Source organism: Panthera tigris, chromosome C1, assembly GCF_018350195.1.
Source record: "Panthera tigris isolate Pti1 chromosome C1, P.tigris_Pti1_mat1.1, whole genome shotgun sequence".
Taxonomy (NCBI): Eukaryota; Metazoa; Chordata; class Mammalia; order Carnivora; family Felidae; genus Panthera; species Panthera tigris.
In genome coordinates, this window is record NC_056667.1 from 19,995,648 (window position 1) to 20,023,583 (window position 27,936).

Below are 27,936 nucleotides of genomic sequence, written 5' to 3' on the forward strand. Positions count from 1 at the left end.
CCTCCGCTGCTCGGCCCCGGTCCCGCTGCGGCCCGGCCGGCCCGTGGGGCGCGGAGCCGAGGCCCGCGGCCGGCCGCATGAAGGACTGCGAGTACCAACAGATCAGCCCCGGGGCCGCCCCGCCGCCCGCCTCCCCTGGGGCGCGCCGCCCCGGTCCAGCCGCGCCCCCCGGCCCCGGCCCCGGGCCCCCGCCGCCCGCCAGCGCGCCGCGCTGGAGCGGCAGCGGCAGCGGCAGCGGCAGCGGGAGCATCGGCCGCCGCCCGCGGCGCAAGTGGGAGGTGTTCCCGGGCCGCAACCGCTTCTACTGCGGCGGCCGCCTCATGCTGGCCGGCCACGGCGGCGTCTTCGCACTCACGCTGCTGCTCATCCTCACCACCACCATCCTCTTCTTCGTCTTCGAGTGAGTCCCGCGGTGCCCCCGGCCCCGCCCCCTCGGGCGCCCCCATCCCTCCGGTCCCCTCCGCCCCCTGCCGCGCACTCCGCCCGCCCGGCTCCTCGGCGAGCACTCCCGCCCTTCTGGTCTCCCGCTGGGCGCCCGGTCCACTCCGACCTCCTCGGGCGCTCCACCCTTCCCTGCACCTGCCAGGCACTCTCTCCTCCCTGCTCCTCCCGGGCCTGCGTCCTCGCCCGCTCAGGATCTGCCCCCAGGCCTTTCCAGTCCCCTCGCGTGTCTCTCATCGGCCCTCCCTGGCCCTCACCACCCACCGCCCCAACCCCACCCCTACTGTCCTTCCTCCCTCGCCCATCTGGATGCTCCATCCACACGGGGCCCCATCGCCCCATCCTCCGGCCTGTCTCCTGTCCCTCCCTGCCTTTCCCTGGCACCCTGCCTTTGCCAGCCCCTGCCAGGAGCCCCATACTTGCCAGTCCCTGCACCGACCCATCCTCTCTTCCCTCTCAGAACCTGGCTCAGGCCTCCCGGATCCCCTGGCCCTCACCTCTCTGCTGGACCATCTCTTGGCCAGCCCCTGCTTCTTTCTGACCCCTTGAGGCATCTTTGCTTTATATCCCTTCCAGACAACTTCTGAATCTTTTCTGTGTCCTTTGGCTTTATACTACCCATCACAATTCTCCCAGCTGCCTCCGTGTCCCACCAGGGTCCCTTCTGGGGTCCCCTGTCATCTCTTATTCTCAGACCCTTCCCCCTTCCTTTCACCTCAGTCATTCTCCCTCTAGGCCCTCAGGCAATCTTCCCAGACTGCTTTGGGCCTCTTAGGCCTCCCTTCCCTCTCCAGTACCTTCCTTAGTTTCCCCAGTGGTTCCAGTCCTTCCCTCTGACTCCGGCAGGTCCCTGCCCCCCACCCCATGTACCCCTGGCTTTCTTTGCATTCTCACCATTCTGGAGCAAACCTCTGGCCTGTCCCATGGCAGGAACAGCTGCAGTGCCTTGTTATTTTTCAAGAGAGTCCACAGTGCTTTGGTGTGATAGGTCCTGTTTGCCCCTGTGGGGTTTTGACCTCTTTACATCCCCGGTGACCCAGGGTAGGCCCACACAGTAGCTCCCTTTTCTGGTTGGAGGAGGAATGCTTGTCACTTCCCAGAAGTTTTGCACTCCACCTTTGGTCTCTAGCTTGAGCCGCCTGCTGTGTGATCCTGCACACACACTCACACTCACCCACACAGCTTCCCCTCCGGGTTCTCCCCCACCCTTTGTGGTCTTGCTTAATTGTGCGGTGTGGTTAAGAACTCCATCTCTGGAGCCAACAGACCTGGTTCAAATCCCAGCCCCACCACACACTATCCGCGTGACTCTGGGATAGTCTCTTCACCTTGGAGCCCTACTTTCGTCATCTATAAAATGGGGTTTATAATAGGTTGTCATGAGGGTGGCACTATGTCATGTGCGTAAGGTTTTAACCAGTAACAAGCACTTAGTGCTGGCTGCCGTTATTAGCTGTTTTCTTCACCATAAAACACGTCCTAAGGGCCTGTAGCCGTGCTAAGGCTGCCACAAAGACGCCACCCCCAGGTACCCTCTCCAGCTGCCAGATCATGTATCTGCAACCTTGGGTTTCCCCTTGAAGCAAGGTGAGGACTTCCTACAAATTAGCTTCTCCCTTTCACCCTTCCTTTCTGAGTCAGGGTGGATGAAAAGTTCCAGGAAAATATAACACGCAGGAGCTCTGGGGAGCCCCCAGCCTCCAGTGTGTTCCTTGGGCTGAGTTTCAGATCCACCTTGCTGAGCTGACCCGACCCGACCCGACCCGCATGAGTGTTTTGAAAGTTCCTTTTCCAGTACCTCCAGGGCTGCAACCTGAGCAGGAGGAAGTTGACCGCCCCCCCCCCCCGCCCCCGCCCCCAGTCCTGTGACACTGAGGCGTGGGATTCGGTTAGTTCAGAAGCAGGATCTTCTCTGGGCTGCGTGGGTATCTTGACTGATGACAGATTTGTCCCCCAGAGAAGGGAGAAAAGAGGACTTCTGGGTTCAGGGAGGGCTTGTGAATCATCTTGCCTTGTCTCTGCCCTAATTCACTTGGGCTGGTGGAGTTGGCAGGAGGGTTTGGGGTTTGGGCTCAGACCTCCCCTGGGTCTAGACTGGGGTGTTACCTCAGTAGGGACCCACGGTGTGGGAACGCTGGAGAGTGAGTGAGCTCACACTCTTCCATTGCGCTGGAAAAAGGTAGAGTGGCTCTCTAGGGCTTTTCCTGCTGAGAATGGTTTTGCTTCATTGTTTGGTTGGGTAAATTATTGCACAGGGCTCTCAGCAGGGTATCTGGCTTCAGCCCCACTTCCCACCCCACATGGAGGCCAGAGTGCCCCTTTAATTCTAAGTCAGATCCCAGGCTCCCCCTGGAGTTCTCCCTGGCTTTCTGGGATAAGAACCAAAGTCTTCCTCTCCGTCCATCTCCCCCCACTATCCCCCTGTGCGTCCTCCTCCAGGCACATTGGCCTCTTTGCATATTCCTGCCTCAGGGCCTTTGCACCATTTGGAATACCCTTCCTTTAGAGAGTCTAATGGCTCACTCCTTCACTTTTTTTCCCTCCTTCCCTAACTGCCCCTATAAGTGAACAAACCACTCCCCTCCCTCCTATCCCCTCTTCCCGGACTACTTGTTTTCTGGAAGCACTTGCCACCATCTGAACATACTATGCCTATACTTTCTGCTAGTTTGTTGCCTGTCTCTTCGCCACAGAAGGGCTTCGTTCTCCACACTGTTTTGTCTTTGGTGCCTAGAACTGGGCCTGGTGGGTAGTAGGCATTCAGTACAGTAAATATTTGTTGAATGAACAGAGAGAGTACCTGATGAGGGCCCGGAGGCCCCAGTCCTGTCTTTGGCTGAGAGGGTGACCTTGAATGTGGCTGTGGGCCTCAGAGCCCCCCTCTGTAAAATCAGGGAGCTAGCACTTGGTGTTTCTGAGTGCTCTACGAGTCTCAGACTTCATCTCCGTCCCCCCAAAAGTCTGGCGATACATGAACTGGTTGATTGGCATGTGGGTGACACAGAGGGCCCAGCTTTGAGTCTTGAACCCAGGGACCACTGAGATGTTTGGGGCGGAATGTGGTCCAGTTGGAGCCGTTGGACCTGGCAGTCTTTGCTCTTCAAGGGAAGGGCCTCTCTGGAAGCCAGAGCTTCTGGGAGTAGAGGCTGTGGAAACAGAGTATGTGTCCACAGGTTTGCTTTCTGTAACTGTGCCAGCTCCTGGAGCCTCTTCTGATTCTGGCCTCCCAGCAGCCTGTCATTTCCCAAGTAGCAGCTCCTCACCCCATCAGGTGCCACTCTAGCTCTGGGAGGGAAGGCAGCGTAGGACAGCGGTTAATAGTTTGGGCAGGCCTCAGGGTCAGCCTGAGCACAGGCTGTCCTCCAAACCAACTGGGGTCGGGGACCTGAAAGCATGGGCTTGGGATGCCAGCCCTGGGATGACAGTGGCAGTGCATAGACCGTGCTCTTCCCCTAACCCCCTGCACGTGGCTAACCCCTACTTATTCTTCAGATTTTAGCTTAGACATTATCTCCTCCAGCCAGATATTCCTGACTGTTCTGCTGTTTTCCTCTCTCCCATGTTAGCACACAAAGCCCTGTGTAGCACCTCTCTCTGTTTACCTGTCTTTTCCCCACTAGACCGCAGCCTCATGACAGGTGGAGAAACAACACTCTTATTCACTGCCATTATTCCTGCTGTTTGTTGATGGTATTGCCTGGCATATGTGAGACCTCGCTAAATATTTGTGGAGTAACTGAATGAATGAATAAGTGAACATTGTCGTGGACAGTCAACTCAAGTGACTACCTAGTTCATTGGTAGCGGCTGCCTGAAGCTCTGTGTTTAGGATTCTGAAGCTGCAGCTAAGTGCCGGGGTTAAGAGTGCTGGGATCTAGACCTCTCTCCTTAGCTCATTTAAAAAAAAAAAAAAAAAAAAAAAAAAAAAGTTCTGGGCTCTATTGATCATGTCTGCTGCTGGCTCAGAGGGAAAGTGCAAAGATCAATTAGTGATGTCTGCTCCAGGCACTCTTGGAGGAGTGGCTGCGCTCACCTAGGAGCTGTCCCTCTTCCTCAGGGAAAGGCTGTATGCCAGAATGCGGAGTGGTGTTGATGGCATGACACGTGTCTAGTGCTGTAGCCCTGTGTTCCAGGGAGCCCTTGGGGTATCTGCTCATCTCTCTCTCCCTCTCTCTCTCTAGCTGTCCCTTCCTGGCCCGCCAGCTGACCCTCGCCATCCCCATCATCGCTGCCATCCTCTTCTTCTTCGTCATGAGCTGCCTGCTGCAGACCAGCTTCACCGACCCTGGGATCCTGCCCCGGGCCACCGTCTGTGAGGCAGCCGCTCTAGAGAAACAAATCGGTGAGGCTCCTACTCCAGCTGAAGCTGCGTCTCCCGGCTCCACATTCCTTGGTTTGAGAGGAGGCCCGATTTTCTCTTCCCACACCTTGCCAGGAACTGAGGGCACGGTAGTGAGTGAGGCAGGCTGGAGCTGACCCTGGGGTGGAAACGCATGATAAACAAGGGAACAGAGGAGCAAGTAAGAAATGCTAGCCGACGAAGGCTACCAAGGCCGTCAGCTTAGTACTGAGTGCTCGCTGGGGGTCAGGCAGTGTCTTCACCTCTTTACATGCATGATCTTATTTAATCCCCCAATAATCCTATGAGACCCGGACTGTTGTTGCTTTCCTTTTACTGATTAAATTAAGTCTCAGAGGAGTAGAGTAAGTGGTCCAAGATCATACAGGAAGTGGAAGAGCTGGACTGAGATCTCATACAGTCTGACCAGAGGCCCTGCTCTTAAACATTCATATACACTTATTCACTCATCATTTGTCGAACCCCTATTATGTGCCCGACCCTTTTCTAGATGCTGACGATACAGTAGTGAACAAATAGGACAGTAATCCCCTGCGCTCTCGGAGCTGATGTTCCAGTGGGAGGAGAAAGACAGTTAACAAATATCTAGGACGTCAGGGGAGAGTAAAGTAGGGAGGGAGGATAAGAGCTGGAGGGGGGAAGGGTGTATGATTTTAAACTGGGTGGTCAGGGAACACTTTGTGAAGGAGGTGACTTCTGAGCAAAGAAGCAAAGACCTGAAGAGACAAGGGATTGAACTCTGTAGGCTTCTAGGGGAAAAGCACAGTAGGTGTGGGGAGTGGGGAGTTTAGAGTAGGTGATCTGGGAAAGCCTGTAGGAGGAGGTGTACTTGAGAGGAGCTCTGAATGGTGTGATGGAGCCAGTAACGCACAGTCTGGAAACAGTAAAAGCAAAAGCCTGGAGTGGTGAACAAGCTGGTATGTTTGTTGGCTTTTAATGTTTATTTATTTATTTTGAGAGAGAGAGAGAGAGAGCATGAGCAGGGGAGGGGCAGAAAGAGAGCGAGTGAGAATCCCAAGCAGGCTTGACATCGTCAGCATAGAGCCCGACGCGGGGCTTAATGCCACGAACCGTGAGATCACGACCCGAGCCGAAATCAAGAATCGGATACTTAACCAACTGAGCCTCCCAGGCACCCCAAGCTTGGTATGTGTAAGGAACAGCAGGAAGGCCATTGTGGCCAGAAAGAACCTGTGCTCCCAAGGCACCGCAGATAGCCCTTGATTCCTCCCAGACCACTGTGTGGGTCCCCCTGGGAGGCTGGGTGCTGGGCCTTAATCTGAGCTTGCTGCACCCTCGCTCCTTCCTGGGGAGAAGTGACGTGGCTCTTTGCACACCGGTTTCCGGTCTGTGGTTGGCTCCTTCCCCTCACAGGGTGGCTTTCAGACAGGCTTTTAAACGTCTGACTGGCCTTGAACAGACCCGGTGGCCTGTTAATGTCAGAGCTGCTGCATCCATCACTGGGAGTCATTTCACTGCTTCTCTGGCACAGCTCGGGAGGGTGGGCAGGAAGGGTGAGGATGTTCTCTTGCTCTTCGTTCTTCGGCTCATCCCTCTGCCCAGGCCTGTCTTCGGCCACGCCCTCGATTGCTGTCTTCCTCTGCCTGCATCCAGCTTCCTTCCCCCTTGCCCCACTGGGCCACTCACCACTCGGCCTCTTAGACTCAACTCTGCTCCTTCAGATTTCTGCAGTCTGACCTGGGCGGTCCACCTGGCAACAGGGGAGGCTCTGTGGCAACCTGTTTCTCCTGCCTCCAACTCAGAGCTAATCGTGAGGCAGGATTATTGTCCAGTCCAGCCTGAGCTTGGGGATCTGGCCCCCTGGAATCCTCTGGCCTCCTGTGAGTTGTGTGGGCAATAATGACAACTGTAATCCCCCATGTTTGGGGACCGCTTGGCTGCGTGTAGTGAGTGTTTTCCATCCATTATCCCCACAGATCCTCTCAGCGGCCCGTCTGTGCCGATGCAGAAACTGAGGCAGGGGGATCACGTGGCCAGGGAGTGGAGGTGTGGAGAGGGACTGTTGTGTGCCTTGATTCCCAAATGCCTCGCTTTCTTTTCTGAGATGGCCACAGGGATGCAATTCCCCATCTTCTGTGGCCACACTATCTTTATTCTTATGTCTCAACCCAGGTATTCCGTCCTCTGAGAAGCCTTCATGACCCCAGTTGGGCCAGACCTTCCGTGACACCTTCCAAGAGCTCCGTGTCCTTCCTTTCTTGGCCCTGTGCTGCATGGTGGTGGTTACAGAATTGTCGGGCAGGCCCGGCAGCCTTTCCTGGACAGTGAGGTCTTGTTTACCTAGGCTGCCAAGTGGAGGGTCCAGGGATATTGGCTGAATGGCTGAGCCTCTGTAGAGGCCCTCCTTGATGTCCCTAGGTGACTGATGGAGAGACAGTTGGAACTTCTCCCAGTTAGGCATTACGGTTTAATCATTTATGTGTTAATTCTATATGCTGGCTCCTGACTACAGGGGAGGAGGTGGGAGGCCAAAAATGAATCTGATGTGAACCCTACCTTCCGATGGTTTCCAGGCTAGCTCAGTCCCAGGTAGAAGGCCTAACCAGCTGCTACAGGTGAGATCAGGCTTTGGAAGTGGATCAGAGAAACAGGAGTATCTTCTGCCTGGAGGATATGGGGAAGCTTCATGGAGAGGTGCCTTGAGCCAAAGCTTAAAGTTTGGGTAGAGTTCAAGCCCAGGAATATGTGTGAAGGGAGCCTCCAGGCAGGTGGAACAGAGGAGGAGAGAACAGAGTGGGAAGGAGCAGGGACAGGCATGGAACCCTGAGCAGGCCATATTGGCTGGAAAAGGAGCAATACTTCAGAGAATTAGAGAAATTCTGGTTGGAGAATGGGGTGGAGTTAGTCCCACGGGACCCTAAATGTCAGGGTTAGAGACTTTCCTTTGGGAACAGCTGCTAAGCCTGGAAAGTGACATCTTTGAGGCCTCTGAACTCTGAAACTTGAACGGGAGCCAAATTTGAGGGTGTGGCCAGGAGGTTTCTAATCAGGGTGAAATATATTTTCTTGAAAAGGACAAAGGTCACTGAGCCTTTTCCAGAAGGTTGGAGACCTACTTTGAGGTGGATGGTGCTGTCCACATAAACATGAACTGATGCTCACCGGGGCCCATGCAGACTGTGGGCTTCTCGCTTTGGCCCCATAGGCCAGCCACTCCAGCCCAACAGGTTCTAGCCCAAGGCTCCTGCCTTTCAAGGACCGTCTGAAGTGGGGTGACCAGCTCCTTCCAGTCTCGTGTCCGGGAAACCCCTCAGGCACAGGCAAACCGGGGTGGCTGGTCACCCGGATCTGAGATGTTGACTTGTCAGCTGGCAAGCCCTCTAGCTGGGTCATCCCACAGGGCCATACAGAGTGCAGGCACTTTGGGAAGTTGGAAAAGAGGTAGGAGGTGCCAACATTGCTCCCAGTCTGATGGGAGACGATAGAAACATCCAGGTCTGAGTGACAGACGCTAATGTAGACACGTTTACAGCTCACAGAATGGACATAAAGGCTGCGTCTCCTTCCGCCACCACACAGCAGGTCACAAACCGCAGCCTGTCTGTGCCCAGGGTGTCTCCCCTCAGGTCCTTCTGAAGCCCACTGCCCTAGGGCAGACCTGTCTCATTTGCCGCCTGGATTGACTGCTGACCAGGCCCCAACACGTTCAGTCGTAGTTGTCTTCCCAGGACTCAGATTTGGCCCCAGCCCTCCCTGGTTTAGAATTCGGGTGACTCCCAGGTGCCCTCAACAGTATTTCCTGAAGATCGGTCTTTTGAGTACAATGGTCGCAATTTTTCCCTTTCTGCACCTCATCTTGTACCTTCAATTTCCTTAGTGTTTCCTTTAGGTGACTCATTTTTAAGTGTATTTTACAAGGAACATTGTTATCAACCTTGTAAGCCAAAAGCCTCTTACTGGAAATAGAACCTAATCATAAAAACAGAAACATAACAATGTTACAGAACTCTTGTGGTTACAGTTGCTAGCAAAAAGCAGTCCCTTTGAGGCCTGTGAGGATCACAGGCATTAGGTATTAGAAGTTGAGACTTTTTAGGGCGACCGGGTGGCTCAGCCGGTTAAGGGTCTGACTTCGGCTCAGGTCATGATCTTGCGGTTTGTGGGTTCGAGCCCCTGTGTTGGGCTCTGTGCTGACAGCTCGGAGCCTGGAACCTACCTCGGATTCTGTGTCTCTGTCTCTCTCTGCTCTCACTCTCTCTCTCTCTCTCTCTCTCAAAAATAAACATACATTTAAAAATTTTTTTAAAGTTGAGACTTTTCCCCTTGATGGAGTCAAAGGCTTGAGTGAAAATTGAAGAGGGAGGAACTTTCTCATCCCATGAATTCGTGTTGCCTAGTGTTGCGGCCAGGAAACATCGTCTTCCACTTTCCTGCAGACTTGCCCGCAGAGGCGCGCTTGCAGGGTGAAGGCACACTCCAGCCTACCTGCCCGCACTTCCCACCCCTGCAGCCCTCTGCCCCACTGCCTGTGCTTTGTTCCCACAGCGCCTCTCCGGCCATGCCCTCTTTCTGGTGAGCCCAAGGGGTCATTCCTCCTGATCCTGCTTAACTGCCACTTCACCTTTTGCTGCCTTCAGTGCTGCCTCCTGCCCCCACCCCCACACATTTCCTCCCCCTCCCGTCTCCACTACAGACACCAGTAACACCATGAATCCACGAGCTGTGGGGTAGACCTTTGTTATCTCTGATTCACATCATCATCTTCCAAGTTTGATAATGTTATTACCCAGTGAGGAACTGAGGCTCAGAGAGGTTAAGCAGCTTCCTCAAAGTCACAAGCCAGCAAGTGGCCAGGCCAGGTTTCAAAATGAGATCAGGCTGGCTGGGCCCAGAGTCCCCACACTTGACTCGCAGTGCCTCTTACACAGACTCTGTAATTATGTGCTTCCCCCCCTCACTGGGCCCTCAGGCCAAGCTCTTCCTGTATCTCCGCCCCCCAGCCCACCACTAAGCTGATATCCTGTAGGTGCTCCATAAACCTCTGGAATGAACAGAAAGGGTCAGGTGGGGACTACAGTGACCCAGTGCTCCCGGCCCCGGGCGCTGTGGCTGACCTTGAACTGACCTGGAAGCTGGGAAGACCACAGCCCCGCGGCTGCTTCCTCCACCGGTGGGGGCAACGGAAGGCCCAGCGGTCAGGACCCAGCAAGGCTGGTGGCGATCCCAGCCTTCCCTCGCTAATGCCGACTCGGTAGCGCCTGCCAGCCCCAGGGTGCTTTCGTGCCAGCCACTGGGCTTGAGTCACAGAGCCGGCCGGCTGGCTCTGAGTGCAGAGTGCCTGCCTGCTCCCCTCCACGAGCTGCGGTTGGGGCGAGACCCAGAGCATGCCCCTTGGTCAGGAGGAGAGTGTGGGGAGATTCATTTGCTTCTCACAGCCGTTCAGTGAGGAGCCTTCGCCCTCATTTCACATCCCCAGAGGCTATAGATTCCCACCCGCAAGGCAGCAGGGAGGCCTTACTAGCCTGAGAGGGACTTGACTTCTTAGGGGGGCGGAGAGAGAGAGAGAGAGAGAGAGAGCGCGCGCACGCGCCCTGGAGTAGATCTTAGATTCCCTTTGAGCAGGGATAACATCTCTTCCCACTCTGACTTCCTTCCTTTCGTCAACAAATATTTTCTGGACTGGGTGAACAAAGCAAATGTTTTCTTTCTTTCTTTCTTTCTTTCTTTCTTTCTTTCTTTCTTTCTTTCTTCCTTCCTTCCTTCCTTCCTTCCTTTCTTTCTTTTTCTTTTCTTTCTTTTCTCTTTTTTTTCTTTTCTTTTCCCTTCTCTTCTCTTCTCTTCTCTTTTCTTTTCTTTTCTTTTTTCTTTTCTTTTCTTCTTTTTTAGCGCAAAGCCTGGCATGCGGCTTGAACTCACGACCCTGTGATCAAGAGTCACATACTTGCTCTACCAACTGAGCCAGCCAGGTGTGCCCCCCGACCCCGCTTTTTAAAAATGTTTTCATTGTTCATTTTTTTAAATGTTTGTTTATTTTTGGGAGAGAAAAACAGCACAAGTGGGCGAGGGGTAGAGAGGGAAGGAGACACAGAATTGGAAGCAGGCTCCAAACCCAGCTGTCAGCACAGAGCCCGACGCGGGGCTCGAACCCACGAACCATGAGATCATGACCTGAGCCGAAGTCAGATGCTGAACTGACTGAGCCACCCAGGCGCCCCTGTGAATTTTTTTTAAAGCAAACACATTTGACTCTTCTGTACTTGCCTCTTCTCCCCTCACCTGCCACCTCTAGGCCTTGATATAGTGATTGGTAATGTTTGAGAGAATATTTGGAAGACAAGGGTTCCAGTTTCAGCGCCCCCCCACCTTATGCTATTGAAATCTGTTTCCTCATCTGTAAAATGGGGGTACATGTCCTCTTGCCCGGCCCAGAACGTTTTTTATGCATCCAGTGAGACCGGGAATAACGGTACCCTTTGAAAATTGTTTTTCTCTATTGAAACTTAAGAGGCTGAGCCTCGTGCTCAGGAATGGCACACGGGCCTGCTCCCGGCCCCGAGGAGCTGCCACCTGCGCTGGCTGCTAGCGGGAGTTGGTGAGGAGGAAACTGAGGCTGAGGCCAGGGCCGTGATTGGGCAGCGTGGTCTGGCCGGAGAATAAGCCCTGGGGCAGCTCCTTGCCTCCCTCCCGAGTGGGGTTCGCTTTCCACAGTGACCCCGCTGCAGGGCCTCCTTTGACCCACCTTGTTCAGGGCCCCGCAGTTGGGGACTTTCATTTGGCATCTGGGTGGCTCCCTTGCTCAAGTGTGACACACTTTCCTCTTGGCAGCCTAAAGAAGAGCGTCACTTCTTCTTTCCGAGTTCTAGAGAGGGGCAGCCTGGCCCCCGGAGGGCACGGCGTGCTGGTAGGAGTTCCCTCCCTGCCTTGGCGAGGGCTTGTGGGAATCCAGTGAGGATTCCAGAAACTTCTCTCTTCCTCTTTCCTGAAAGGGTCTGGGGCTCTCCTTCACTCACAGCCGGGTTGTTTTCTGAAGTTTCTTCTTAAATCAGCTGTTTGGAATATAGCATCTCCTAGAACAACAATAACGGCTAATATTTATTAAGCTCATGCCAGGTGCCGGACGCTTTGCTAAACCCACTTGCCGAACTCTTCCTGCATCTTCCAAATAGCACTAGGAGGCGGATTTGATTATGTCCCATTTTCTTTTTTACCAGATGAGGGTCAGAGAGACTTGACCCACATCACATGGCTAGTTGTGGTTGGGCCACCTGTCTGTCTGGCTCCAAAGCCTGTGTCCAAGCCTGGAAGACAGCGGTGGGCAGGGACAGGAGCTGGACCTGGGGCCCATGGAGTAGGGTTGCAGGCCGGGTTTGGAGTAGCATCAAGAGTTTTGGGAAGAGCTGGAGAATTCTGCAGGCTAGAGGGTCCCAGTGTGAACCGTGTCACGACTGAGGGTCCTTCGAATCTAGCACTGTGCTTAGGGCGGCCTTGCAGCACCTCATTGGGCACTCACCACAATCCTGTGAGATCAAGACTGTCTTATCTCCCTTTTACGGATGAGGAAACTGAGGCTGCAAGAGGCGAAGGGACTTTCTTCAGTAGCAAGGAGGCAGCAAAATCATGATTCGAACCTAGTGTTTCAGGTTCCAGAGCCTGTGCCTTGCCGTCCCTCTGAGAACAGCAGTTAGTAAGTACTCCCCAAGTGCCGGTTCCTTTACATGTACAATTTCTGATCCTTCCATAAACCTTCCAGGCAGTGGTTATTATTTGTCTGCTTTTTCAGATGCCACCACGGGCTCACAGAGGTTGAGTGGCTTTCCTGGGGGTACTAGCTAATAAACGGAAGGGTCAGGATTTGAACTCTGGGCCTGCCTTGGTCCAAAGCCTGTGCTCTCTCCTCTTTGCCTGCTCCCTCATGGTTCATTGGATGGGACTGCCTGTTTATTCCACCATCCCTGCCACCCGGGGGCGTGCGGTCTAGGTGTCTGCACACAGCAGGCCCATCACAGCCCAGCCTGGGGCAGGTACTGTGTGCAAGGCACGGGAGCAGCCGTGCTCAGAGAAGCTGCTGGAGGCTAGGCAGGGAGCCGGAGAGTCCTGGTGAGCAAGGAGATGGCGGGGGCCAGGGCTTGGCCAGGACAGGGGCAGGAAGCCAAGGCTGCAGGGACTCATAGGGCCAAACTAGTGGGAGAAAAGCCTGGAGTGGAGGTTGAGCCCAATTGTGGAGGTCCCTAGTATTAGGACAGGAAGTTGTCCTTTATCTGTTTTTTTAGGGGAGGCCAGGGAAGGGTTATAACTCAAGAGGGGTTATTTATTTATTTATTTATTTATTTATTTATTTATTTATTTTGAGTTTATTTATTTATTTTGAGAGAGGAGGGGCAGAGAGAGAAGGGGACAGAGGATCCCAAGGAGACTCCATGCTGACAGCGGAGAGCCCGATGTGGGGCTTAAACTCATGAACCAAAGTCAGGCGCTTAACCAACTGAGCCACCCAGGTGCCCCCAAAAGGAATTATTTAGAGAAATGTGGTGGGTTGGAAGGCAGAGGGGCTGGAAGCAGGGAGTCTTCAGGGGAGGCTGTTTGGTGACAGGGTTCTGGCCTGGCTTAGAGCATTGGGAGGAGAGTGAAAGATTATGAAGGAAGATCCTGAGAAGACCTGGTGACTGGCCAGGAAAGGGTGAGGTAGAAGGAAGGGTCTGCAAAAGGCCTCCAAACTGAGTTTTCCTGCCTCTGCCACTCAGTGGCTGTGTGACTTTGGGCAAATCCCCTGACCTCTCTGGGCCTGTTTTCTCATTTGTAAACTGAAGGGGTTAGAAGAGAGGAGGTCAGTGGGGAGACAATTACAGTTTTCTATGCACTGGGCGCTGCATTATATGCTCTTTGACGTTCTTTCCGGCTCTTGGGTTGTGCCTTTGGCAGAAATGAGGAACCAGGCAGGGTTAAATAACACCATTATGACACTTTGAAATTTACAAAAAGACCTCAAGCCCAAGTTTTGGAAACTTGGCTTCATATCCTGGTTCTGCCACTTCCTAGCCAGGAGCGGCCTCAGACATGTCACTGAACGTCACCAAAAAGTCTCCTGAACTATAACCTGGAGGTGACTGACGTTAGTAATCCTACCTCCTGGGATGTTCTCTGGATGCAAGGAGATAATGCCTACGAAGTGCTCGGCATATAGGAGGAGGCGCTCAGTGTAGTGTTTTCTTTCCCTTGACTCTTCCTTTCTCTTCGTAATTATGGGAGCTAATAATAACAGCGTGCTTCTTAAGCATTTACTTTGTGTCACTTCACGTTTTTACCTCAGGTCACCCTCACAACAACCCTGTGATGTGGGTACTGTTATTATCCCCCTTTCAGTGATCAAGGAAACAGAGGCTCAGAGAGGTTAAACGACTTGCCCTGTTGAACATCTAGCAGACGATATCACCGGGAGAAACCCAGATAAAAAGACGTGGGGCCAGGATTCGTGCTCCATTCTACCTGTTCTTTCCATTTTACAGATGAGAAAACTGAGGCTCAGAGAAGTACATTTGGCTTTAACATTTCCCCTAACCACTGGGTGGCAAAACCAGGTTTCAGAGTGTGTCCACTGGCCTCAAACCACCTGGCCTCTGTCATGCTGCCTGTTTTAAAGAAGAGATGTTCTGGGGCGCCTGGGTGGCTCAGTCGGTTGAGCATCCGATTTCTGATCAGGTCGTGATCTTATGGTTCATGAGTTTGAACCCCACATCGGGCTCTGTGCTGTCAGCATAGAGCCTGCTTTGGATCCTCTGTCTCTGTCTCTGCCCCTTCCTAGCTCGTGCTCACGCGCTCGCTCACTCTCTCTCTCAAAAATAAAAAAAATAAACATTTTTTAAGAATAAAGAAAAGATGTTCAGATGCTTAGTTCCATTTTATTTTATTTTATTTTATTTTATTTTATTTTATTTTATTTTATTTTATTTTTATTCTTTTTAATGTTTATTTATTTTTGAGAGAGAGACAGAGTGCGAGTTGGGGAGGGGCAGAGAGAGAGACACACACACAGAATCTGAAGCAGGCTCCGGGCTCTGAGCTGTCAGCACAGGGCCCGACTCAGGGCTCAAATTCAGAAGCCATGAGATCATGACCTGAGGCAAAGTTGGACGCTTAACCAACTGAGCCACCCAGGGGCCCCTGCTTAGTTCCATTTTAAACATGTTATGGTTGGGGGGATGGTGAACAGCCTGGTAAGAAAGAGTCTGTTTGGTAACTGGAATGTGAGACACAAGTCTGTGTGCTTCACTGATGCATGCCAAGTGCCTAGAATAGTGCCTGGCACCTGCTGGACACTCAGTAATCATTGGAGGCAGGTGGCCAAACTGGAGATATTATCTGGGGAGTGGATCCAGTAGAAGTGATGGCTGGGAGCATAGTAAAGGGCTAGGGATCACAGGCAGCCTCATGTGATTCTCAGGTTCTGTCCAGAAATAAGCCACTGCCCTGGGGACTTTGGTCCTTTGAGGTCCGGGGGACCAAGAGGCTCAGTGGGTAGAATTGTGGGCTTTTGCATATGACAGACCAGGGTTTGGATTCCTGCTTGCCAGCATATGAGTTTGTGACTTTGCACAAGTTACTTAAACCTTTCTTTTCTTTCTTTAAAAAAAAAAAAAATTTTTTTTAATGTTTATTTATTTTTGAGAGAGAGACACAGCACGAGCAGGGGAAGGGCAGAGAGAGAGCGAGACACAGGGTCCAAAGCAGGCTCCAGGCTCTGAGCTGTCAGCACAGAGCCCGACGTGGGGCTCGAACCCACCCACGAACTGCAAGATCATGACCTGAGCCTGAAGTCAGACGCTCAACCAGCTGAGCCCCTTAAATCTTTCTTTTTGTTAAGTTTTTACTGAAATATAATGGGCTTACAAAAAAGTGTACAAATCCTAAGTGTTCTGTTGAGTGTTCACAAACTGAACACACGCATGTAATCAGCACCCTGATGAGGAAACAGTATATGAGCAGTGTCCCAGGAGCTCCCCCTTGCCTTTCTGGTCAGTGTCACCCCTCCAGAGGTGACCATGATCTTGACTGCTACCATATTAGATTACTTTTAGTTGTTTTTGAACATTTTGTGTTCTTACGTGTGTGGTTTCTTCACTTTACACATGTTTATGAGATTTATCCATAGTTCTTTTTTTTTTTTTTTTTTTAATGTTTATTTATTTTTGAGACAGAGAGAGACCGAGCATGAACGGGGGAGGGTCAGAGAGAGAGGGAGACACAGAATCGGAAACAGGCTCCAGGCTCTGAGCTGTCAGCACAGAGCCCAACGCGGGGCTCGAACCCACGGACCGTGAGATCATGACCTGAGCCGAAGTCGGACGCTCAACCGACTGAGCCACCCAAGCGCCCCTATCCATAGTTCTTATGTGTGGTTGAGGATCGTTCATTCTTTGCTCTATAGAACTCCATACTACCTTTTGTTAATCTGTTCTATTTATGGGCATTTGGGTAGGTCCAGATTTTGGCTGAGATTCTTGTTGTGAATATTCCTGTACATCTTTTGGTGCACATCAAATCTTGCACATTTCAGGGGGCCAGGTTGGCTCAGTCAGAGAATATGTGACTCTTGATCTCAGGGTCATGAGTTCGAGCCCCATGTTGGGTGTAGAGTTTACTTAAAAAAATTTTTTTTATGGGGCGCCTGGGTGGCTCAGTCGGTTAAGCGTCCGACTTTGGCTCAGGTCATGATCTCGCGGTTCGTGAGTTCAAGCTCCGCGTCGGGCTCTGTGCTGACAGCTCGGAGCCTGGAGCCTGCTTCAGATTCTGTGTCTCCTTCTCTCTCTAGCCCTTCCCCCCTCGAGCTCTGTCTCTCTCTCTTTCTCTCTCTCAAAAATAAATAAACTTTAAAAAAAATTTTTTTAAGAATTTTTTTTTAATCATGTACATTTCTGTTGGGGAGATACCTAGGAGTGGGCTTGCTGGGGGTGCATATGTTGAACTTTGGTGGTTAGTGTTAAATAGTTTTTCAGAGTGGTTATATGAGATTTCTAGTTGCCTTACATTTTTACCGACACTTGATTTTTAAAATTGTTTTCATCTTAGCCATTCTGGTACATGTGTGGTGGTAACATTTTATGGTTTTATTTGCATTTCATTGAAGACTAATGAGCATGAATACCTTTTCATGTGTTTATTAGCCATTGGACAGCTTCTTTTATGAAATACCTATTTGAATCTTTTGTCCACATTTGAATTGAGATGTCTGAACTTTTTCTTACTGACATATAGGGATTCTTCATATGTTCTGGTTACAAATGCTTTGTTCTTGTTCACATCTTCTACTCTGAAGGTCACCTTTTCATTTTTTTTTTAAGACTTTTTTTTTTAAGGTTTATTTATTTTGAGAGAGAGGGACACAGTGCATGACAGGGGAAGGGGCAAAGAGCGAGAGAGACACAGAATCCGAAACAGGCTCTAGGCTCTGAGCTGTCAGCACAGAGCCCGATGCAGGGCTTGAACTCACAGTGAGATCATGACCTGAGCCAAAGTCGGAGCCCAACTGACCGAGCTACACAGGCGCCCCTCATTTTTTTAATTGTATCTTTAGATGAACATAAGTTATTACTGTTTTTGTTAAGTAATTGCTATGTCCAACATGGGGCCAAACTCACGACCCGGAGATCAAGAGTTGCACATGCTACCAACTGAGCCAACCAGGTGCCCCAAATAGAAGTTCTTAATTTTGGGGGCACCTGCGTAGCTCAGTCAGTTACGCGTTCGACTCTTCATTTCAGCTCAGGTCATGATCTCACAGCTTGTGAGTTTGTGCCCCATGTTGGGCTCTGTGCTGACAGCATGGAGCCTGCTTGGGATTCTCTCCCTCTCTCTCTGCTCCTCCCCCGGCTTGCACTCTCTTTCAAATATACTTAAAGAAAAAGAAGTTCTTAATTTTGATGTGATGCTGTTATACCAAATTGTTCTTTTATGATTTGCCCCTTTGGGTCTTAAGAAATCTTTGTCTGCTCCACAGTCATGTCTCCTTTTTTTTTTTTTTTTTTAATCCCAGGCTTTTGCATTTAGAGCTACAATCTGTCTGAAATTGAATTTGTGTTTGGTGGGAGGCAGGATCCAGATGCTTTTTCCCCCATTTGTTTACCCAGTGGACTCAGCACTGTTTATTGGGGGCCCATTTTCTTTCACACCACTTCAGTGTCACCCTTGTCGTAAACCACTTGGTCATTTACATGTCAGGTCTGTTTCTGGATTCTCTTTTCTGTTCCGTTGATCAGCATTTCTACCCTCGCACCCAAACCAGACCTTCTTAATCATTAGCTTTCTATCATTAGTCTTGATCTCTAGTCATAGGAGTCCTTAGCTTTGTCCTTCAGGAATGCGTTGGCTGTCTTTGGCCCTTTGCATTTCCATATGAATTTTATAACGAGTTTGTCAATTTCCACCCCCCCCCCCAAAAAAAAAAAACATACTGAGATTTTTGATTGGGATTATGTTGATCTACAGATTGATTTAGGGAGAATAAAACCTTTTCTAAAATTGTGTCTTTTAATCCATGAATGCAATATATCTCTGCATTTCTTTTCCTCTTAACATTTTTATTATGAAGAACTTCAAACATCCAGAAAAGTGTGAAATACAATGAGTTTCTTTCTTTTAAGTTTATTTATTTATTTTGAGAGCGAACGCGCGCACACCAGCGGGGGATGGGCAGAGAGAAGAAGAGACAGAATCCCAACTAGGCTCTGTGCCATCAGTGCGGAGCGAGATGCAGGCCTCAGATTCACAAACTGTGAGATCATGACCTGAGCTGAGACCAAGAGTCAGACACTTAACCGACCAGGCCACCCAGGCGCCCCAATAGAATTAATTTATGCATGTTCATCATCTAGATTTAATAGTTGTTATTAGTGTATCTTATTTGTGTCATATATATTTGTAGTTCTTTTTTTTTTTTAAGATTTTATTTTTAAGTAATCTCTGCATCCAACATGGGTCTCGAACTCACAAGCCCGAGATCCAGAGTTGCGTGCTCTTCCGACAGAGCCAGCCAGGCGCCCCTATATTTACAATTCTTTTTTTTTTTTTTAATGTTTATTTATTTTTGAGAGAGACAGAGTGCAAGCAGGGGAGAGGCAGAGAGAGGGAGACACAGAATCCAAAGCAGGCTCCAGGCTCCAAGCTGTCAGCATGGAGCCCGAGGTGGGGCTCCAACTCAATGAACCGTGAGATCATGACCGGAGCCGACATCGGACGCTTAACTGTCTCCCTCTCTTTGTAAGTGACGTGGATTTTGTTAGACATCAGGATCAGTGGTGTTGTAGGTGCCCCGCATTCTGGATCTGATTGTTTTCTCATAGTGTTGTTTACTTTGTCTTCCATCCCCTGTACCTCCTAGAAACTGGAACTTAGGTCTAGGCTTGACTAGATAAACCTCCCCCAGTCTTCCCAGAGTCGCCTTCTCAAAGTTGTGTAAGACCAGCAGTGCGTGAGCATGTGGGTAATGCTTTAGCACAGGGCTTGGCACACAGCAAATTTCGGTAGGTAGCAGCTCTTAATATCTGTCCCCTCCTTGGGCCCGCCAATGGCTTGTTCCCAGGAAACGGTTTCCCTAAGGCTTCTCCTGTCCGTGCCAGGCAGCAGTGGCTTCCACCCAGCTGGGGCTTCTGGCTCTGGGCTTGGACATTCCCCATCTTTCTGTCCTCCCACCCCCAGATAACACAGGCAGTTCCACGTACCGGCCACCCCCTCGGACCCGGGAGGTGATGATCAACGGGCAGATGGTCAAGTTGAAGTACTGCTTCACCTGCAAGATGTTTCGGCCACCCCGGACCTCACACTGCAGTGTCTGCGACAACTGTGTGGGTAAGTGGGAGGCAGCAGGAAGCGGTGCAGGGAGCCCTGAAGACAGAGGAGTCACTCACGGGGGCGGGGGTGTGTCTGAAATAGCCAGAGCTGGGCAGGAAGTCACCCAAATTTGCTCTGATTGAGGAAGGGCTGTGGGGAGAGGCTCAGAGTGTGACCAGTGGTATCTTGCCTTCAGCCCAGGATTGGTAGATTCCTTTCCCCCAGCTCTGAAGTATGGGGGAGATGCAGAGAGACCCTGGACCCTTCTCCCAGGCCTCAGCCTGGTCCTCAGTAGGTCCAAGTTTCTAGGAACCAGAGACTAGAGCAATAACATTCTAGGTACTTTGGGGCCAGAAAGAGAACGATTTACCATCCAGCAGCCCAGAGCCAGCTATACTGAATGACTTTGATCTGATTCCCAGGGTTTGGGAGGGACAAGAATCTGAGAACAGAGGAGTTCAAGCCAGTCAGGTAGAGAGGATGTAGCCAGGATTGGAAGCTAAGCTCCAGGCCCACACCTTCGGTGGTTGCTGGGGAACCAGAGGCTGTTTTGTCTCCTCTTCTTGCTCTCCAGAGGCCGGGCAGCTCTGATGGGGACCGAGGGTGTGCCCCTGGAAGGGTGTCATAAGGGAAATGCTATGTAAGAGGATCCAGGTGAGCTGAGCCACGGTGACTGAGCATGGTCCCCAGGGCAGTGAGCTCATCACGCTAGCTCAGCACTCCCTGAGAGAACAGTAGGGAACACCCCATGACAGCAGGCAGCCGAGTGGGTGACTCAGTGGGCGTTATTCTTCCCTGAGAATCCGCAAAGGGTGCTGGCCATGGTAGGAGGCCTGCAGTGGGCTTGTGATCCACATTCCCACAGAGGACTTTCATTACCAGTCTGGGTGTGACACCAGCAGCCCCCCCCCCCCGCCCCCACCCACCGCCCTGGGGTGCTAGTGTGAGCTCAGCCCTCTGGCCAGGCCTTACATGCCAGCTCTCCACAAGTTACAGAGCGGCCCCGCCCCTCCCTGAGCCTCTAGTTCTAGAGCAGGGAATGGGGAGCGTTGTTTGTCGCAGGTGGCCAGGGTCGTAGGCCAGGCGACAAGTGCTTTTTGTGCATCTTCGTACCACGCACAGCTGGACGTGGGACTCAGCTCGGTGTGAGGCCAACACCGGCCCCCTCGTGGAGTTTACCATCCAGCAGGGGTAATTGGCCGGTCCGCTAATTATTAATAAGTATGTAAACACACATGGGCAAAGAGCCGCAGAAGATAAGTAGCAGCGGGTAACAGAGGGCCCTCACCTTGTCTGGGATCAGAGGAGGCTTTCTTAAGGAAGTGGCTTTGCAGCTGAGATACAAAAGAGGAATCGCCCTTAACCAGGTGAAGAGATAGAGAAGAATGTGTGAGGCAGTGGGAAGCTTGCAGAAAGGCCCAGAAGCAGGGAGCGTGTGAGGAGCTGCGAATCGGCTGAATGGGCCGGTACAGAGAGAGTGTGGGGGAAGAAAGCCCCAGCTGTGGCGTGAGGCCTCCAAACACCTGTGCTGGTTGCAGCCCAGGCACGCTAACCTGTCCCCCCCCCCCCCCGGGTCCTTTTCCAGAACGGTTTGACCATCACTGCCCCTGGGTGGGCAACTGTGTGGGGAGACGGAACTACCGCTTCTTCTACGCGTTTATTCTCTCCCTCTCGTTCCTGACGGCCTTCATCTTCGCCTGTGTGGTCACCCACCTGACGCTGCGTGAGTTGGGCGTGGGGGCAGGGGTGTGCAGGAGGGGTGGGCCGGCAAGCTCTGCCAAGTCAAGGGGCTGTGGTCACTGTCCATCTGAGCTGTGCCCTGTCCTGTTTTCTCCTCCCCAGGCTCTCAGGGAAGCAACTTCCTCTCCACTCTGAAGGAGACACCAGCGAGATATCCTTTGTCAGCCAATAGATGCCCTGGTGGGAACGAGGCCCCTTCACTGGGGTGGATCCCCACACCTCATCCTGTAATCCGGGGGGAATGGTGTAGCGCTAATGTTTGTCCTCTAGAATAATCTGATATACCAGCTGCTTCCGTTTCCTCCCCGGCTAGAGCTGATCCTAAACAGTCTGATCAAAGGGCTGGGGTGGCCAAGAACTCTCAGGAGCCACAGTCTCTTGTCTTCCCTTAAGACACCAAGCAACCGGGACGGGGTTCTTGTGCGGGGTTCTTGGTGCCTGGCATCTTCAGTTCCCCCTACTGTCCATCACCCGTCCTGCTCTTGAATGGGCTCCCGAACCCTTCTTAGGGCTCAGGAGGTAATCCTGTCGAGAAGTGGTGACTGGACCGCAGGAAGGTTACAAACCCATCTCCTTTCTGGGGAAATCGCTCACGGAAGGATAGGTGAGAAGGGCTGGGCATGGCAGGCCTCCAGGGGCGGGGGAGGCCCCCAGCCCTGTCCCGGTGTGGGTCCTTGACCACCCTGCTCACTGTGCTGGAGTTGGTGATCTGCTTCTTCTCCATCTGGTCCATCCTGGGCCTCTCAGGGTTTCACACTTACCTCGTCGCCTCCAACCTGACAACTAACGAAGACGTGAGTAAGGCTGGAGCAACCTCCATTCACTGGGCAGGAGGCGGAGCCCTGGGCAGGAGGCGGGGCTCTAGGCAGGAGGCGGGGCTCTAGGCAGGAGGTGGGGCCCTGGGCAGGAGGCTGGGCGAGGGGGCCTGCAGCGGCCGGCCGGCCGCAGTGCAGCCTGACTCGCCTGACTCGGGCTGCTGGGGTAACACGGGTGGGGACAGAGGGTGGCCAGACATTGCCTTCCAGTGCTCCTGGCTTGGCCCTGGGAGATCCAGTACAGGGTCTTCTAAGGCCCCCACGTGCCTTGGCCCCTCCGCGCAGGCTTTCTCGCTAACCCAGAGGCAGTGCTCCACCGTAACAGTCCTTACGTTTGGCCCGCGTGTTAACTGTCTCCAGAGTTCTTTCAGCTCCCATCATCTCTTTGGGTCCTTTTGCCAACTCTGAGGCAGAAGGAACAGGGATGCTTTTTCTCCTGTTTGATGGCTGAGTGACTTGCCCCAAGGTCACACGGCCAGAAAGGGACAGAGTCAGGGTTGTGGCCAAAAGCCCTGGGCTACCCTTGCTGCGCCCCACCACACTGCACTTACGGGCAAAGAGATGTGACTATTCTCAGGGTGCCCCTGGGGTTCCCTTGGGCATCCTTATTGAGGGAGACAGCGAGGATAGGACTATGGGGCTATGTCAACCCTCCCTACCTGCTGCCTTTCAGACCCCCACCGGCAAGCATTGTTTGAGCGCCCACTGTGTGCTCAGCCCCGGGCCCGACCTGACCTCCCCTTCTTTTCTCCCAAACGATAAAAAAGTAAATGACAGCATCTGTGCCAGGGCCACCATCAGATACTGCTCAGAGGCCCATGACCAACAGAAAATACATCTCTTGACCTCAGCCTCTCATTCTGGGAAACAGAACTTAACACTCATGATAGGGTTTCATGTGCTGAATGATTGGTACAGAGCAGAAATGACATCAGCCAGCATCTCCCAAGGCAGTTTTGTGGGTGCTGGTTCTTCAAGATGTTACTAGGGGTTAAGCAAAAAGATGTGTTATAGCCAAATGAGTTTGGGAAACTCTGGGTTAAAGTCAAGCAAGTATCCTTTGTTGCTAAACTCTTCAGTGCCTTTGATAGCTGGCCTCACAAATCTAGAGATGGCAAGATTTCATCTCCAATGATGCTATCACAGTTCCCTGTTTTTCAAATGAGGACTGAGATTCAGGGAAGTGCTCTGTCCAGGGTCATGCAGTGTGTCGGGGGCAGGGCCAGGGCTCATAGCCAGGTCAGCCTGAGCTCTGTCCCCTTATACTACCTTCCCTTAGAGGTGGCTGGCCGGAGAAGGGAGGATGCACCCAAGAAGTTTCCTTTGGAGGCTTCTCTTTGGCTGTGCGCTGCTCTCTGTCCTGATTAGGGCTTCCTCCTCTCGGCTAGGTGCCCCCGACATCCAGCAGTCCCCCACACTCACTGAATAGCCTGGGTTAAAGACATGTCCCCTCCAATAGTCTACCTAGAATTGGAAAAACTCTCACCAGTTTTTCCCAGCCTCTAGACCTCCCTCCTAGAAAATCGAAGTAAAAGGAGGTACCTGACTCAGACCTCCTTCCTGCTGGCAGATCAAAGGCTCGTGGTCCAGCAAGAGGGGCGGTGAGGCCTCCGTCAATCCCTACAGCCATAAAAGTGTTATCACCAACTGCTGTGCTGTGCTCTGCGGCCCCCTACCTCCCAGGTAAGCCAGGGGTGAGCATGGGGAGAGGTCACAGGGCCTGGCCCGGCCAGTGAGGGGATAGCCCTGCGAGTCCACACCTCTCAAAGAGGTTCTGGAAGCAGCAGACCTCTCTTCACACGACAGAAGCCCTCTGTCCACCATCCCCGGCAGGGTGCACTCAAGGCATTTATCACACAAAAGAATTCTGTGTAATTTTTTTTTTTTTTTTTTGAGAGAGAGTGACAAAGCATGAGCAGGGGAAGAGCAGAGAGAGAGGGAGACACAGAATCCGAAACAGGCTCCAGGCTCTGAGCTGTCAGCACAGAGCCCGACACGGGGCTCGAACTCACAAACCGTGAGATCATGACCTGAGCCGAAGTCGGACGTTTAACTCACTGAGCCACCCAGGCGCCCCGAATTCTGTGTAATTTTTAATCACATATGCTCATTGTAGAAAAACATAGAGTACAAAATCTTAAAAAGAAGAGTACTAACTATCACATGTAATCTTATTCCCCAGTGATCACCACAATTAATGTTTTGGCTACTCTTGGGCAACATTTCCCTTCCGGTGCTGGTGGCTGGACCGGGCGGGGTCTCCATCCTCCCTCCTGGTGGCGCCCTGAGGGTTCAGCCCTGCTGGGAAGTGCCCTTGTCTTCACACCAGGGGGCACCAGAGTGCCAGAACAGGAGCTCCACTGCAGTGGGCACTGCGGGACCCAGACCTTCCCCACACCGTCCCCGACTTCTCCTGCCTCATAGGAGTGTCATCCTTGCCGTGGGGGTGGGGGGTAGGTCACAGTGGGAATCGCACTATTTCCAAATGCTCTTCCATCCTGCTTTTCCCCTCACCCACAGCCTGGCTTTGTGGCAGCCAGACCGAAAAATGGGCCGGTTTGAATTCACAGTGCATCAATCTGGTGGTCCAAAACCAGGTGTCCAGGGTGCAGAGAGGGCCCTTCTGGTTCCCCTGTTCTGGAAGGGAAGGGTCTTGAGCCCCCAGCTGGCGATCAGCTCCCCTTTCTGAGGCTTTCTAGGGCTGGGTCTTTTCTTGGCTGGAAAATGGACTCTGCCATCCAGCCCCAGGCCTGGACCGCTGGTGTTGGGCAGGGCCCTCACGTCCCCCCTTGTGTTTTGGAAGCCTCATTGACCGGAGGGGATTTGTGCAGTCAGACGCCGTGTTGCCCTCGCCCATCAGGAGCGATGAGCCAGCCTGCGGAGCCAAGCCTGACGCCAGCATGGTAGGAGGCCACCCCTGAACTGGGCTCGGTACTTGCCACCTGCTGGCTTGTCCACCCCTCCGCACTCACCTGCCGCCCTCCACACCTGCCGGGACCCTCCCCATTCCACCCAAGGGAAGCAGAGCCGCCAAAGACTCTTTCGTATTTATTTCCCACCCTGTGTGGCTTGCCCCGCACTTCCGTGGCTGTCCCCTCTGCTCCCCAAACCCAAGTTCCCACAGCCTTGGGCCCTAGATCCCCGCAGCTGATCAGCGGCAGGAGTGACAGGAGAGAGAGAGGCCAGGGCCCCTGAGGCCGCGAGGGGACCATGCCGAGTCTCTGCCTGTGCCGGGGCGAGCCCCGTGTGAATGAGGGTGCGGACTGCGTGCGATACCTCCCAGGTGGAGGGGCCGGTGGGCTCTGCTCAGCTGGGGTCCTGGGGGTGAAGTGGGACCTAAGAGCATTCGGCTCTGGACAGCGGGCTGTGGGAGAGGATGCCTCCGTGGGCCGTTGTGGTTTGTGGGCTCCTTCATTCTTTTTGTGATGACCATTGTTCTTTCTTCCGTTCATGTTTTTTCGTATGGCATCGGCCAGTAGGGTGGAGCTGGGGTTCTAGATGGATAGGGCAGAGTTGGGGGTGGTGGGAGACAGCCTGTGTCAGAGAAGGCTGAACCAGCCAGCGAGGCACCCAAGACCTCAGCTCCTGCGTGATTCCTGGGCAGCACGCTAGGAAGTGGGGGCCTTGCCTGCTCTCTACCCATGGAGGGTTCTCTGAGGGATCCCAGTCTGACCTCCCTGCCTCCCCACCTCTCTCCCAAGTCAGTTCTTGGGCCGGGTGGGTTATCCTCTTGCTGGCAATACTTGAAACGGGTTTATTAATGCTGGGTATTTTGCACAATTTTATAGACCTCTTTTCTACGTAGCATTTTTTAAGTGGAAGAAAAAACAGTCGGCCACATTGCTATCTGTGTAGTGCCAGGTTAAAGATTAGCAGAAAGCAAGTTGGGTTTTATAAATTTATAAGAGAACGTCTGGCTGTGAGTGAGTGTGTGTGCGTGTGTTCGCGTGTGCCCTTGTATGAATGCGGCTGGCTCCCGCTTCCCTACATCCCCTGGGCTGCCGCTCTCCCCGCCATCCCCCTCGGGTGTCAGCTGGCAGCAGCATGGAGCGGCCTGAGCCACGGCAACAGGGAGCCTGTGCAGTGATCGCAAGAGACCTCTGGGTTCCCCGCTGCAGCTCAGCCCCCACCCTCCTATCTTCCCTTCCTCCTCGGACATCAGGAAGCCTGGGACCTGCCCAGACTGGCTGAGGCTGGGCGTGGTGGATGGGGTAATGGCTGTGGGGAGCGGCTGCCACTCTCCAAGCCGCACACCCTCCTCCCAGCTCTGAGTATGGGACCTGGTGCCAGCGGCCAGAGAACAGGGACTCTCTGCCAGCTGGAGGACTCCATCCAGAGAAAAGGGAGGAAGGAGCAGGGTGGGCCGAGAAGCGAGTGAAGGTTGGCCTACGTCTGGGCCCCAAAGTCAAAGGATGTCTCTTCTCTGCGGGGAACTGTAGTTTCTTGTCAAAGTAGATAGGAGATTGTTCTGTCTCCCTCCTTGGCCCTTCAAGTGGGCTGAAGCCCTTGGAAAGTGACCTAGGAAGTCCTCGCCTCTTGCCCTTCCTTGCTGCAGAAGCTAGTGGGTCACAGGCAGCTGAGAACTGGCAGCTGCAGAGGGTCCCCCCTGGGAGAAACAGCCTCGCCCCAGCGCCAGGACCCCGGGCCATGCTGCAAGTGGGGAGGGGGCTGGCTAGAGGAGGGGAAGCCCCCTGCCTTTTATTTAAGCCAGTATTCTTTGTTCCTGCTTGTAATAAAATTTTCGTTTTTAAGAGTTGATTTGCTTTGGTTTGGTTTTTGTTTGCTCTTTCTTTGCTGAGGCTCCGACTGGCAGCCCTCTGTTCTTTCAGCCAAACTTGGTCTTTCCTGGGGAGACAGAAGGCAGGAAGGCCAGTGATGTGGCTAAAGGTCTCCTCTCCTGGCCGAGTCTGTCTGCTGGAGACTGAGCAAGGTGGCCCCCATAGGCATGTAAGAAGAGGCCATCCTGTCCCCTTTTTGTCCCCTCTACTTTCCCCTGCCTCCGGGATTTGGAGACCCCCAGGTTCTTTTTCCTTGCTGCCTTTTCGCTCTGACCCCCAGTGACCGCTCAGCTAAGAAAATGTTTACGAGACCCTAGATTCCAATCTGCGAGCCGGAGTCTCCCTGGCCCCCAGCCCTGCCTTGAGCAGCGGGGCCCAGCCAGACGACTCGTAACACTGGCCCACCTCTCTGGTATCTCTCCCAGGAGGACACCTGTCAGGATTTTGCCATCTCCTGCACAGCCTGAGGGGAGCTAACAGGCCTCTTTGCAGAGGGTTAGCTGGTAAGACCGTGTCTCCCCTGTCGGCCAGCACCGCCTAGTCTCCTCACACGCCATCTCATCCCCATCGCATGCCTTGCCAACCCCATGGAGCCCATTCATCTGTCTGGTGTGTGGTGTGGTGTGTGTGCTGGCGGTGGTAGGGCCCCCAGGGCTCCCCCCTCCCCCCCAAGCAGAAGGACGGGGGCATGAAGGCAGGGCTGAGGGCCCAGCCCTGCTCTGGACTGAGGAAGCAGCTCCCACTGGAGCAGGAGGTGAAGGGTGAGGTTGGGGAGGGGCGGCGGACCTGCTCGGAGGTGCTTGGGCCTGTTCTGGGGTGTCCTGGTGCGCAGGAGCCCTCAGTCACGAACACCTGTGTCCTGCTTTCCGTCCCCGCTGAGCTTCCCCTGCCCGTGTCTCTGCTGCGTCCTTGCCTGCTGCCCCAGCCGTGGCCCTCCCGCGGGGAAGAGGCAGGTGCCGGGAGAGCAGGCGGCACCCCCCCCCCCCCCGCAGGCCTCCTGTCTCCTCCCGGGTCCGCTAAC

The 27,936-nt window shown here is 53.2% G+C and overlaps 1 protein-coding gene across 1 annotated transcript; it reads left to right on the forward strand.

The window, feature by feature from the left end:
- ZDHHC18 (zinc finger DHHC-type palmitoyltransferase 18) lies at positions 1–26,893 on the forward strand. Its single transcript, XM_042995677.1, has 8 exons — positions 1–400; positions 4,623–4,783; positions 19,451–19,600; positions 21,168–21,305; positions 21,425–21,473; positions 22,014–22,116; positions 23,708–23,820; positions 24,941–26,893. The coding sequence occupies exons 1-8, from the start codon at positions 78–80 to the stop codon at positions 25,056–25,058; spliced, it is 1,155 nt and encodes a 384-aa protein (XP_042851611.1). The 5' UTR covers positions 1–77; the 3' UTR covers positions 25,059–26,893.
- The last annotated feature ends 1,043 nt before the right edge of the window (positions 26,894–27,936 follow it).